Source organism: Falco naumanni, chromosome 4 (assembly GCF_017639655.2).
Source record: "Falco naumanni isolate bFalNau1 chromosome 4, bFalNau1.pat, whole genome shotgun sequence".
NCBI lineage: Eukaryota > Metazoa > Chordata > Aves > Falconiformes > Falconidae > Falco > Falco naumanni.
Window position 1 is genome coordinate 84353603 of NC_054057.1, and position 14424 is coordinate 84368026.

Genomic DNA, 14424 nt, shown 5'->3' on the forward strand with positions numbered 1-14424 from the left:
GGATCCCAGAAATCAGGAATACTTCACAAAAAGTATTTATTAAAGAAAACACACAGCAGAACCAGTGTTTGACAGAGCACCGAAGGACTGAAAGCATTTCTTGCTCCAAATCATCACGCAGTCCCTGTTGCTGGCTGAAACGAGGGGGTGGGAGAAACCAGCTCCCCAGCCATTTGCTCACTATATAGTACTGCATTTGATCATATTGTGAAGTTACTCAAGGAATAAGAAATATTACTGAATTTTCCCCCCTTTAAAAAAAAAAAAGCAAACAAATATGCACAGATTAAAGAAATCTTAGCTTTTAACTTTAGAGAGGGAAGGCGCTGCTGCAGGGCGCACCCCAACACAGAGCACCGAATCATCGCTGCCAGCACCATCCTCATCCTCGGACCCGCCTTTCTCTACTTGCCAAACACTACTAATTAGAACAAACAATCAGGAAAGCAGAGATTTATCTGCATTAATGACTCTTTCTCCAATTCTCATTAAAAGGAGGGGGGGGGGGGGATTATACTTTCTTTCCTGAAAACTGAGATTAGAAAAATAACAGGACAAATGAATGAAACAAGCATTCTACCTGGCAAGGAAGACTTTTATCTGGACAGTCCATATAAATCTGTTAAATCAGCTGCAGTTCTGCACCTTGCCCACGGAATTAGGTACCACAGCCACAGTCCCACGGCCGGGGTGTTGGTACTCACAACAGCGCGAGCCACTTCTGTGAGCAAACACTGATGCTCAATACGTGTAAGAGACCGGTGCTAAGGCCAGGACAGCTTCATCACACGGAACTCTGGGTCTGTCAAACAAACTGGATTTTTCTTCTTTAAACTTTACGCACTATTTTGTAGTGCTACACCATTTTCGGTAACAGCAATACCTTTTTTTTGTTGCTGCTTTTAACACTCTGCCTTTATCCTCCTCCCCACCTCCAGCTAAGCTAAGCACAGTTCTGCCACACTTTAATTCCAAGCGTATCAATCTTCCTGTGACTTCCATAAATATTTTAACAAACAAAATGGTAGATGCCAAGAGTTTAAAGTTGTGAGTTTATTGCATATGTAACAAAAATGAACATGACCTCCTGGGTCCAGCCTACTATACAATCACTGTTTATTCCAGCTGGTTCCATAACCACATTAAATAGAACTAGTATTTCTTTAAATACTTTGATTTAGACATAAAATGAAACATTAGTGTACAACTTTCACAAAATAAATCTGCAATAAAAACAGTGGGAAGAATAACAAGGATAGCAGCAATACTTAAACATGACATTACAAAATAATAAATTAAAAAAATACATTATAAAGTGGTTGAGGAACAAAAAAAAAAATAACAAATTAAAAACAGATCCATACTGTGTTTCTGGGAACTTGCTGTGCCACACGGCCCTGAACCTGGGCACCAGCTCCAGAGGGCCCGGTGGCTGGATCACTAATTTACAAAATCTGTTGGATTTCATAACCACCTCGACTTGAACTAAGTACATACTGCTGAGCAAACGCTGATTTCACCATCTGGAGCTTCGAGCAGCCTTTTTGAAGCAGGGTCTCGTCTAACATAATGCCCAAGTTAATGCTAACATTCATAAAACAGTCTCGTTTCTTCCCGATTTAAAACACGAGCAAAGTGGTGGTTTTCCTACATCCCTGAGCATATAGTATAGGCTGATGAGCAGTATCAGGGCAAGCACTGAAGGTCTGTGCCAATGGACCAGCTTTTAGCTTTGCCTTTAGGACAGGAACAAAAGACACACTGTACCTTGTACTTCCTTCAGCTCAGATCCAAGAGTGTCCATGTACAAGGTGGAACGCGTAGAGACAAAATGAACACCAGACTTGATGTTATTCTTTGGGCAAGTTTGAGAAGTTCAACAACCAGTTCAAGTGCTGGCAGACCGAGTGGGAATGAACATACAGATTCAGACAGCTGAGGTTTTTCGAACAGCTCCCGAGACCTCCACGAGTCAGTGGCTCCAGTCATGCAAACTCCTGTTTGCATTTCACCCTTCCCTAGCCTTGAACCCAGCCACAGGAAGAATAAGCCATCGCTTAAAACCCGTTCTGCCTCGCTTCTTTATTTTCTCTCTATCTACCCAACCAGCTTTAAGGCCTGCCTCAAATGCATGTACAGAACAATACAAAAGAACGTCTTCGTCGTCACTGAAGTGGCACAAAATTGCAAAGACAACACGATGGGAGAGGTGGTGAAGCTGGTTAAGAGAGGACTGAAATAATAAAAAAGGACAGTGCCCTATTCTCATTACTGTCAGCATGGAGGAGGTACCTTGACAAGGGCTTTTAAATACAGCAAAAAACAGACGGACTTTTCAAAACCACAATCCTTGCCTATTCTTATTTTGTGCATTCAATAAAACACTGACCTAGCAAAGACATCAGGAACTACCGTATGTCAACTGTGTCATTGACATAAAGCTACTTGACCTATAGATCTCCAAATCAAGGGCCTTACCTTCACCTCGCTTGGTTTTTACTGAGCTGGTTGTGCTGCAAGTACAGCTTGCGTGATAGGATTTTTGTTGGTGGTGGGCTTTAGTATCTGCATTTTTTAAACTCTTTTTAGTGAAAAATCCACATGAGACTGCATGCAAAGCTTTTGGGCAATATTCCATTTTGCATTTTTCCTATCTGACTGGTTTATTGCACATTCAAACGTACTGAAAGGATTAAATACACTCTATGAACAGGTATGACTTCACAGCCACTCTGAAAAGCCAGGGCTGCGGGGATTCTGCTACTCAGCCCAAGACCGTACAGACGCTCGTCTGCTGAGAGCTGCATTTCCTCTCTCTCCTGCAAAAGTCACAGTTTCATTTACGTCCCAACAACCAGTACTGTAGAAACTGGTCCCCAAGTGCCAAAAGATTCCTACAGAACATGGGTCTAAATACACCTCTCCTGTACAGTCTTGCAGGATGAGCATCTTTAGCCACCCTGTGCGAATCTCACAATATGGTACAATTTTACACCTCCAATGCAATCCTTACTCCCAACAACAAATCACAAGAAACATGGTCAATGGAAAAAAGAAAACCACAAACAAAACAGAGAAAGATGCCAGGGTTTTGACAAGTGTCTACTTTCTGTCCTATCACAGTTTAAAGCTATTATCAAATTCAATTAAAAAAAGACAAAATAGAAGTATTCCAGTAGACATCTTCTAAGGACGATCTCTTACCCACAGCTGAATTTCAATGCACTATTCCATAAACATAACATCTGTTAAATGTTTCAGTAATGAATCTCTCTAAAAACCAGGCTTGCCAAAGACAAAAAAAATCCTATACAAGCAAGTCTGCTTTACTTAAGTTTAGACATGTTTGATAGATAACTGGGTCTTTCTGAAGCCATGTTATTTGTTAAAATACTATCTCATCTTGGTGTGCAAACTGGAAAAAATGTTAGTGATTCAGGTACTTGATTTGCTTTTGTTTCCCCTGGGAAGTTGTTTTAGCAATGTGTTAGAGAACAAACCTTTTAATATTAGTTTCAGATATTTGAAAAAATAGCCTTACATGGCTCCCTGGAGAAATTTTCATCCCTACAGAACTGTCATAAATTCTAGCTTTCCGTAACATTTAAAATGTACTCACTATATAGTTACCCTTTTACCTCAACCTCCAAATAAACCTTTCCCAAGGCCAAAAAATTCGGAACAGAAGTCTGCTCTGTTAACTTAGCTTTTAGCAATTTCCATGTGAGTCTTAGAATTTGAAGTCACACAAACACGTCTTGGGTACAACAGTGGCACAGAAATCACAGCTTTGGGATTGAATAGATTTTTATCCTCTGTCTCCTCCTTAACAAGGCTTCTCTGCAAGGTACTTACATCTGAACAAACTATGGAAAGTAATTCTGCAGGAGAAAATAATTGTTTTCATGTGCAAAACAATTAGATTTCAGCCAGGACAACCACAAAGAAATCATACAATACCATTTAAGCTGTCCCAGATTCCTTCACTTTTCTCAAGGTGAGCCACAGCTTCCACTGGGAGCTTCCTGCTAAGGCAGAACTTGGATTTCTTTACCTTTCAGTTAAGTGTTCGTATGGAGGTATCTTCTGCTAGAAGTTTACTTTTTAAACAGGTGTTGAAAATGTGCAATGCAAATTCTAGTGCCAGTCAGACGCTCTGCACCCGCTGGACTCTACAAGGGCTCAAGCTTGATTTAAGACAAACTAACCAGGTATACCTACCAGTTGCAAGTCCTCAGCAAATTAAGCTCATTCTTAATTACACTTTGATTCTCCTATTAAAAAAAACCCACAGGTCACCGACCCTATCACAATATGTGTTACAAATCTAGCAGAATATCCTGTGTAACCAAAGCCAAATGCTGAACTTGGCTGCGTTTTGTTTTATGGGGGATGGAAGAAGAGGGAAGGGGTTATTGTAACAAAGGGGAGAAAATTGAGTTGGAAGCCACCAACAAGAGCCCCTACCCCCACCCTCATCCACCAGCGGCGGAAGGGAAACAGCCCCATCTCTAAGTTGTCTAGAGTTCCGATGCTTCAGACAGCTTAGCAGGAAGTTCACAGCAAGCTTCTTCTAGCTTTTGATTTGGTGGTCCATGAGCTAGCATCTGTTTCCTTTGGTTGCTTTTTCACTCCACAGCAAACCCACATGTCTCTTCCACAGCTGTCAACAGCTTCTCATAAAGCTTCTCGTATGACTCATAAGGCGGAATGTCAATCCGGTTAAAGCTAGAGGTGAAATAACAACACATTGCAGCATGTGAATCCAAAATATTTATTGGAAAAAAATTCTAGATCAGCGACATATAGATAAAATTTGTAAAAATCAAAGAAAGCCTCAGCCACTTCAGTGGCCGAAGGGCACAAGATAAAAACCAACTGTGTTTCTGCAGCAGGAATGCATGACTTAATAGGGCAGCGTTTAGGAGGAGGAGGAGGAGGCGGCAGGTGGCAGATGCAGGGGACTTGCAAATAAAGCAAGACCTCAGGCAGGCCTGCTCCCTGCTCTGCCTGCAGACAATCTGTGCCGCTGCCGAAATGATTTCCTGTCTCTGACAGAGTGAGCCTTCCGTACAAGAGCTCAGTTCTGTGCCTATACTATACCAATAGCATGCTTTTCCTACATTTTACATCTGAAAATTGTAATCCTGCACGAGGTCTCATTGCAGCGAGTGATTTTTTGGTGAATATTTTTGCTGAACACATAGAAATAAACTTACAAACATCTCGCTATCCAGAATAATCAACTCTGGGATAAATGAAAACCACAGGTAGTATAGAAGACAAATCAAGCTATAAGAAGAGAAGTTGATTATTTTGCGGGCTGCAGAGAACTGGTATTTTCAAGCTAGCAGAGTGCACTTGGGAGTCATCTCTGCTCATCAGATGGTTAATCCATACCCAGGACAAACAGAGATGACTCTCCTTTAAACCAAGACAAAAGGAAAGCAAGCAGTGGCATGCAGAATGTTTTCATCTTACCAAGTGTGGGCTTTTGGAAGGTTGTCTGTGTTTGCATCTATTAAATGGATGGTAAACAGTCTGGGTCCTGCAGCGCCTGTAGAACCTTACAGACAGACATTCTAGTTAATGCACTTCAACTAAACATCATTCACGCACGCAAATTTTGCTACTTATAAAAAGGCAGGAGAGCAAATCACAGTTGCAGCTGCAAACAAGTTTGTCATAGGCGAGATCTGTAGATCAGATGTGCAGCTGATGAAGGGATGGCAGAAGCGACAGGACTATTCATGACAATTAATTTGCAGACCAGTTATTTTGGAAAGCTGCTAAATTCTACATTAACGAAGTTGCACCTTTAAAAATGAAAAGGCTTAAGTACAAGGAGCTTTTCCTTGTAAAACAGAACGAGGTATTTTAATTTTGAACATCAGTTTACTCTCAGCCAACAGGTAGAATGTTATCAGGAGAATCACAACAGTCTAGGACACTGCCACCTTTTCCAATGACAAAACCTGTGATTTTCAGGAACTTTTTTTAAAGTCTAATGGTTTGTGGCCAAACGACGAAGGGACTACAATTCTCATGTGAACAAGTTGTTCGGTCAGCTCTATAATAGTGTGGTGTGGTTGCACGCTATGATTTTAACATCAGTCCACAGTTTTGTAGGAGACCGATAAGCTAATATTGACATCAGTCCAAGCGCTCATGATGACAGATTTACCAGCTCCTATCACTATCAGCAATGGCTAAAGTGTTCGCCATCAGCAGAGCTGCTGACAAATGTAAAACGGCTCTTGGGATCTAAAGTTTGTAAGTGCTTGAGTTATCCAGTAATACACTGATATTTTACAAGGGGCTAGTAAATACCACACGATTTTTATCTCTTTCTCCCACCACCGGTTAACTCGGCCTCCACATCAGTCACCTTGTAAAGCCTTGAAACCTTGAAGCGGGACACGTGTTGAACCCGTCACAAACTGCAGCAGCCTTGCCCTTCTTTCTTCATCAAATGTTTCCACCGCTTGCCAGAACCACTTCACAATATTGCTATCTGCCATGCAGTGCTTTAGACGCGTGTTTGACTTCCAGTCATTCAGGTCTATCTTATCCAGGCCTCCTATGATTAGCTATTAAAGGATTAGAACATGCTTTAACATTCAGAGTCATTTCAGGTTTGCAGCTATAAAAACATACATCCGACACGAAGCCTGGCATTCCTCATCCACTGGAAGCACCTTTTTGGTGCAAGGTAACGCTTCAGAACAGTTTCAAACTGGCAGTAAATCTGTAATGTGTAATGGCAAGGAAACGGAGGTCAAGGGGTCCACTTCCCAGAACTAGAATTTGCACAGGGAACTAGAAGCCCATTCAAGACCTGCTTTGTTAAATCTATGCTACCTGGAGAGTACAGCATATCTTTATAAGTACAGCATATCTTCTTCCTGGAAGAAGGCAGGGCACCTACTGTGCCCCACATCACTGATCTGATGCAGGTTTGTCCTAGAGGTGCCAGTACCAACTGCGACAGAATCCTGCTCGGTTTATGGTAACATCCTGGTTTTTTTGTTGTTCCACAACAAACTACAGAAACTTTTCATCTGTTTTCTGATGTCGTTTGTGAGGGGCTCTGATACAGACCGCACATATTACTTCAATTCTCTCCCACATTACACCAGGTTGCAAAATACTGTAAATGGAAGTCACTGCTGGCCATGAACCTAACTGCCTCCCCTGGCAGTGACAAATAAACGGCTTAGAGAAAACTCTATCCCCCAAAACAAAATGTGTGTCATATTCTAAATATCCCATAATATTCCACATTGATGATCACATTTCCGAGAGCTACCGTTTAGCAGCTGCCTTTCCATGCCAAGACTGCACCCACTTACACTTGTTTACGTTACTAGGACAGTTGTGACTGTTCTGACACAGACAGTATTGAAATATTTAATGGATTTTTAATCTGCCTTTTCAAGCAGCTAGTAAATGGAATGCAATAACTTCATGGGATTAATCAGTATGCACGAACGACTAGCACAAAGCTAGTGCTTCCAATACCACAAATGGTTGATATTCCACAGGTTGCCTCGTTTTTTTTAAAAAAGGCAAAAACAGAGGAAAAATTGCTGTAACAGGAATTATTTTAAAGAGGCAGCATTCTGCACCTCAGGATTAAATGAGAGGACAAATTAACTTCTTTACTATATGTCCTACATTTCTATTTTAGTCCCTGTAAGCCATGCCTTATGTGCATATAAAACCAGCCATGCATGAAAAGTTATGAGGAAAACAAATTCTGGGGTAGATAACACATTAGGTCTTGCCAAGAATTCCTCAAACTTGCAGTACTCTCTCCCTGCTCAGACCACCTGCTTTCAGCATTAGTCCTTAGTTAGACAACATGGTGTATTTGTCTTTCTCTCTTTAAGTAGCCCTCTCGAGAATGTCCAGAAAAAACCGAAAAGGGTTTTGTTAAACAAATACATAGCTTTCTGGTATATAAACAGCAATAAGTTTTGTGGGTTTATTTGTCGTCTGCTTGCGGGGTTTTGTTTTTAAAACTGGTGCTTGATTGTGGATCGAACAAATTACAAATCAATATTCTATGTGGATAAAATACATACCTCAAGTTCCTTCTGGTCAAAAGGCTTAAGGAGATGTTGAGGAATAAGTTCATTAAAACCCTTCTGCAGAGCCAGGAACTGTGCCTCTATTCCTCTCATAAAACGCCAGTTTACATACAACCTGTGGGGGGTAAAGACAGTCAAGGATGATGAGCTAGACAGGACTGGGCTTTTTGTAGCAGAGCTGGAAAACTCTCATTTTACAGAGGAACTTGCTTTAATACACACATTTTGTATTATGAAAGAATTCATTATTGCACCATCAACAGAAGAAAGAACGTATAATTCACAGCTTCATCTTCACGCATCTTATTTTGTTGTTGTATGAAAACACTCATGTAATTTATAAGTCAGGTATTTCCTCCCCAAATACTTATTTCATTAGTTTCACTATATTAAGAAAAATCATCTTTCCACTACATTTGCAGGATATATTTTTGTTCTGCAGTACCTGACATATTCTTTCTTGTTCTCTTCTGTCACTGGAATATTCCTGCCATTTGGTTTGAGCTCGTGCTGTAAAATCCGCCCAAAAGCATTGTGTTCCACACAAAATGTATGGTCCAGAACCGGGGTGATATCGTTCTCTCTGGCAATGGAAAGACAGAGGGGTAAACAGAGTATTTCTGATATTTTGGTAACTCTCAGTGGTGATTCTGACAGTTTATTTGAACACTTTGTCCTCAGGATACACCTGGTAACTAGCCATCCGCATTTCACACCTCAAGAGGAACACTGCCACAGCCACCCATTTCCATACGCTTAATGCATGTTGAAGAGCCTGGTCAGATGTAGGTCATCCGTCTAATTCTAGTAGTACTCAGGGTAATGAATAAAACTCTATATACACAAAGCCACACATACATATACGTATACATACACACAACACTAATCTGGTCCATACCAGTGTGAAGCACTTCAACAACATCAGTAACTTAAAATAAAAAATTCAAAACAGCATTTAGGAAAAGAAATTGAGATAATGCAAATGCTGAACAGTCCCAAAGCTACACTGAACGTTGTATTTTCTCCTGAACTGCAAGCATACAGAAATCCAAATTACTTCCATTTATTTCCATTTTAACCAAAGTCGGTTTTCTTTTGAACAAGGCTGTACTTCCCCTCAGAACTCTGTCCTGAGTTTGGATTTTGATGCTGTGATATTCTACTGTATCCATGCAACATTTAATGTTTTAGTATTTACTTTGCTGCAAGGAGAGCTAACACAGAGTGTGCAATGAGAACTTTTCCTCAAGTACCTTGAGCTTTTAGACATAGAAACAGTAGTTTAGTAATTTTGTAGATCTCCACTGAGACAAGATCTTTGCATTTTCAGTAAAGCATTATCTTGCTATTGCCACTCTATCCCACCTTCCCTACAGTGAGACAATTGATAAATACAGTACTTACAAGATCCAGACTAAACTTTTGTGTAATTCTGGGTCAACAGACTCCAGATCGGAGAGCTGAATGGGCTTCCCCAGAAGCTGTTTGTAAAATGGAACCGTGAACCCCCCATTGATATAGTGTCCATGGAACACAGCCAAACCCATTATCCGACCCACAAAATGGAAATAAGACAAATGGTCCTGCAGGGAGAGAGGAGAGAAAAATCAGGCAGCAGCAGAGACTGACATCTTGTGGTTATGTCTGCGCCATCAGCCCGGCGACCCGCGCGAGCCACCGGCAACCCTCTGGGCAAGAGGAGCCACCATTTTTCCTCATAAGGCAACCAACATCACAAGCATTTAATGATTAAATGCCTCAAACAAGTCTCTGTGCATTACCCGATTAATCAATTGGATACAAGTTCTCTAGCCCTCTCAAAGGGCAAAACTTGGAAGAAAAAAAATCCCCACAAAACCTCCAGAATCCAAGAAGATACGACGATTCCAAACACATTAGTTTCTTCTTTAACCATCAAAATCTTTTTGCTCTTCAGGAAGCAAGCCATGTGCTTATTTCCTTCATGTCTTTCATGTTGCTTATAAACTGACTTTTGAATACTGAGGCCTAAATCCTACAGCTGAGATTCTGCCAATCCATCTTCCCCACCTTACGGAGAAAATGTCAGGAAATGTCAGGCCAGGAAGAACTCGCCTGTACTAATACAGAATTGCTGCTCCTTTCAGGGTCTGCATCAATACAAATCCTCCAGTAAGGGGGAAAAAAAAAAAAAAGCAAGCAAAGCAGCTTGTTAAGAAAGGGCAAGGCAGGCACATAAACCCCTACTGCCAGGGGTGAACCCTGCTTAGAATGCAGTGCTGTCTGCACAACCGCCTGCGTTCACAGTGAAGATGAATTTCACCTCCATCCACCTTCTAAAAATCACCGTGCACCTCAAAGAAATCAGGTATTTATCAAAGGACACCTCTTCCATCAAGGTTTTAATTTCTGAACAAAACCCTTCTGCTTCACACTATATCAATATAAGATTCGTTAACACATTCTTATTCTGTTTTACCTTTCAGTTTACGCTCTTGTCATGGAAAAACAACTATAACAAAAAACTGCAGGGGACAGCTGTTGAAGTAGGTACGTTGCTCGCTCAGAAGTTCATACTTACAGGATTGATAGAAGAGTCTGGATTGATTTGCAGCATGTAAATATTATCTGTAGAGTACTGGAAGAGTCCATAATAAGGATTCAGCATTTCATGGCACAGTAAATACAACCATTCTCTGCCCAACGGGGGGAAAAAAAAAAAAAAAAGTATTTTAGAAGGGTACAACTTCCACTTAAGTTTCAGACAACACAATTAATGTGAATCATCAGTTATGAAATGCTCATTTCAAACTCAGATCACCTTGTACTGCCTTCCATTTGCAAACCAAAAAGGTATGCTTAAAAACCCACAGAGTGTCTTACTCCACGCACAAGCAGACTGGTTTTAGTATGGAAGTACTGAAGGGACTAAAGTCAATTAGAGAAGCCTATAGCAGGCTGTTAGACAACACCATCAACAAACTGAGTTTGAACAAGACCCGCTTCCAAAAAAATCCTGACTTTGTACAGAGTTCAGGTATTTGGAAACTAAGAGATCGGCTCCTCTGCAATCTGTACAGTATGAAGAAATGGTCAAAAAATCTATTGTTTAAAGACCTCCAGTGACTGAGCTGATTTCAGAAAAGTTGTTTTTCTGCAAATGCTCGATAACTACAGAATCTCTGCTGCCAGAAGGGGCAGAGAGACCAAACACATTAAAATAGGAGGGGTCAGGTAAATTCTCTCACCTCAGTAACATACCAGGTTGGAATGGAACTAAAGCTATTTCTGACCTCCCAACTCACCACGACAAATGCCCCTTTATTCTTAAATTTGGACACCCATCCCAGTCCAAAATATTCTGAGAGAACTATCAAATGTAATGCTTAGATGTGGAGCCATGGTGATCTGAAAGAGTCTGTTGCAACAAATGGGCAATTAGGAAAGCCATCAGGGCAACAGGATGTCAACACTCAAGGTTGCCTCGGGTAAGGCAGCTCAGAATGTTCCAACTTTTTCCCTTTGTCCAGCGATGGGTTACTGAAAGACATCTAAGTGGGTGATGCAGCCTTTGTGGATTTGAGAAATCGCTCAGTGAATTTACACAATGCATTTGAGCCACTGCAAAGATGAGCATTTTGGTGATGCTACAATCAACTTCAGATCTGATGAAACCCACAGGGAATTACTACTATTTTTAAAAGGGAGGCAAGTCCTCTCTAAAAGTTTAGCCTTTAGTTTACAATTAGTTCATCTCCACTCCTGCTCCAACAGATCAGAGGACTCTCCTGAATGTGGCTGAGGCATAACAAAAAGGAACCCCTATCGTCTCATGATCTATTCACTGGAAATCAGAGAGGTGCATTTAACAAATCCTTTGCTGTGATTTGGATTTTACTTCAGAGTCTATATGCTTCTTGAAAGACCTCACAGTTTGAGCTGATCACACTTTCACTTATGAAACTGGAGCCTGTTGCTGAGATCAGCACTTTCTCCAGTAAGATCAATAGCCTATCCTAAACAAGCCTTTTACACTCACTGGGTAATGGCGATGAAAACAGAGTACCTATGGAGAAGAGGGGAAACAGAAACGCGTCAATCTGGTATTAATTCCAGTAATGTTCCCAAATACAAAGCATACCAAGTCATTTAGCATGAGCCTTTAACACCAGGAGGGCTGTGGGACAACTGTTAAATCACATGGTTCCACTTTCCCATCTACCATGATATGAAGACCGAAGTTACAAGCACTGCCTATAAACAAATAACTTACGCATACCACTAACAGGTAATTTGAAAGGGAGTGATATCAGCCACGGGTCACTTTAAGGACAATTTAACAGTTAAAAAGTGTCAGACAAACCCCCAAATCTCACCTTGCTACTCCTCCATAATCCAGGCCTTCCTCTCCTCGAAATTTCACCATAAGCCTCTTTTTCAAGTCCTTTGGTCTCATCTTCATTATCTGACGGTAGGATTCCTATATGTGTATTTTTACAATTAGGTATTTTATTTCCTTCCTATAATTAAGTCTACTAAGATGCACTACTGTAATACACAGATTGCTGCTCAACTACCGAAAATATTATTCTGTTAAAAGTGCTAATCTGAAGCAAACTGGTGGGTGGTATTCACTACCTCCCTCTTGAAGCAAACTTGCTATAAGCAAAGATTAGTTTTACTCAACTCGAGTGACAAAAGCTGCTATTAGTAGTAAAAAAAGTCAAATACCTCAAATATTTCCTCTCTGGACACTTCAATGCGACAGTGACCAGCCTGAGGTTGCTGAAGAGAGAGCTCGTGTCTAAGAACTTTCAACTTTTGTACCAAGTCTCTTTCATATCTCTGTGCAGGCAACTCCTCACCGTCTTCTAGTGATCCCTCATTTGGAGCTGGCAGAGGCTGCTGGCTCGGCTCTTTTAGCTGGCATTGATGGCTTTGAAAGAAAAGTAAAATATTTATTCTAGAAGCATAACAATAAGGAATATCTAAAAGAATGATGGAAGAACTGATTAAGCTTCTCTAAGAAGAACCTGGAGTGAAATGTGTATTCAGCTGGGTAACTTCCATAGCATCATTACCCTACATTCAAGGATGTAAGAAATACAGATATTTACAATAAAGAGTTTCAGCACTTTTCAGCTCAGTTTTCATATGGCAATACATTCTGGAAGGCTGTGGAGCACGATCACTGAATGCTGACTGAGCAGTAATTAAAAAGTTTGTTTGGTATTACTCCCATATGGAGTCAACTTTCAAGAGTTTAACATGAAAAGAGACATCTAATGGAACAAACTACAGCTTTATAAATGCAACTATCTAACAACCGCAATGAATTTTACTCCAGCTCCATGCAAGATAAGGCTGGGGATTCTGGACACAGTAAAAGTACCGTATCTATATTTATCAAAAGAGAAAGAGGTACCTGTCCCAGATAGTTGCAACTTCATACATTCAACTGTCAGTATCCATCAGTACTTTATTTGGGTTGTGGAGCAATTATTTTTTAGGTACAGGGATTCCTCAGCTGGCTTCAAGCACAGACAACTCAGATCCAGGAAAAAGTCTGATCTTAGGCACAACGAGCACCACCAGGCTGCTTCCAGGGTCAGTACTGTAACAGTTCGGCTGCCTTTGCGTGATGCAGAGCTGCAGCTTATTAAATGCTGCTAAACCTGAACTGGCTGTGCACAGCAGCAAATGAGCAGACTCTAGCTGGCTTTATATTCCTGTTTTCTGGAGCTCAAGGAAGCACGAAGCCTGTTCAGGTCTCCCATAGCTAGCACAGAGCTACAACTGTTAATCCAGGCAGGCAGGAGCCAACTGTTGTGGAACTGCCAGGCAGCCCCTCTACCAGCAATTCCAGAACTGCGTGTTCACTCCAGCACAGCTTAGGGCAATTTTGTCAAACCAGCTTAAAGAGACTAGTGTTGTGCAGAAATAAGCCAGCCCTCCCTTAAACCTGAGGACTGCAAAGCATAGCAAACACATTTTTGAAGAGTCCCTGCAAAAAGCTTAGATAAACCCAGCACTGAGAACCAATGCTCAGACCCTGACTAGCACACTAGTTGCATCTGTTCCCCAGTATCGTTATCATGCAGTTTTTCAGCCCCTCATGACTCCTAGACTGTAGCTAAAAGTAGATAAAAATAAAAGGTCTAAGAATCCAAACGACACAAATTATTTATCAGGCAGGGTTCTTACTTCATGATGTGATGTAGTCGTGGATCTGTGAATTGTGTGGTTCTGTTGTTATGATCTACAAAATATATCCTTCCTGAAACTGTACTTCTAACTTCCCAACCTGGAGGCAAAGGTCCTAGTTCATCACAATTCACACTGTTAAGGTCTC

The 14424-nt window shown here is 41.0% G+C and overlaps 1 protein-coding gene across 4 annotated transcripts in view; it reads right to left on the bottom strand.

The window, feature by feature from the left end:
* Nucleotides 1-1038: 1038 nt before the first annotated feature.
* Nucleotides 1039-14424, bottom strand: part of SMURF1 (SMAD specific E3 ubiquitin protein ligase 1) — a 47490-nt gene continuing 34104 nt past the window's right edge. For 2 of the 4 annotated variants that reach the window (XM_040590856.1, XM_040590854.1), the window contains exons 9-18: nt 14277-14423; nt 12804-13008; nt 12449-12552; nt 10654-10768; nt 9498-9676; nt 8539-8676; nt 8088-8208; nt 6389-6590; nt 5482-5557; nt 1039-4728 (exon numbers count right to left, since the gene is read on the bottom strand). In XM_040590856.1, coding sequence (XP_040446790.1) covers nt 4629-4728; nt 5482-5557; nt 6389-6590; nt 8088-8208; nt 8539-8676; nt 9498-9676; nt 10654-10768; nt 12449-12552; nt 12804-13008; nt 14277-14423 — 1387 coding nt within the window. In that variant the 3' untranslated portion in view covers nt 1039-4628. Of the gene's footprint in view, nt 4729-5481; nt 5567-6388; nt 6591-8087; nt 8209-8538; nt 8677-9497; nt 9677-10653; nt 10769-12448; nt 12553-12803; nt 13009-14276; nt 14424 lie in introns of all 4 variants that reach the window. The other 2 variants (XM_040590855.1, XM_040590853.1) reach the window with 1 other exon arrangement.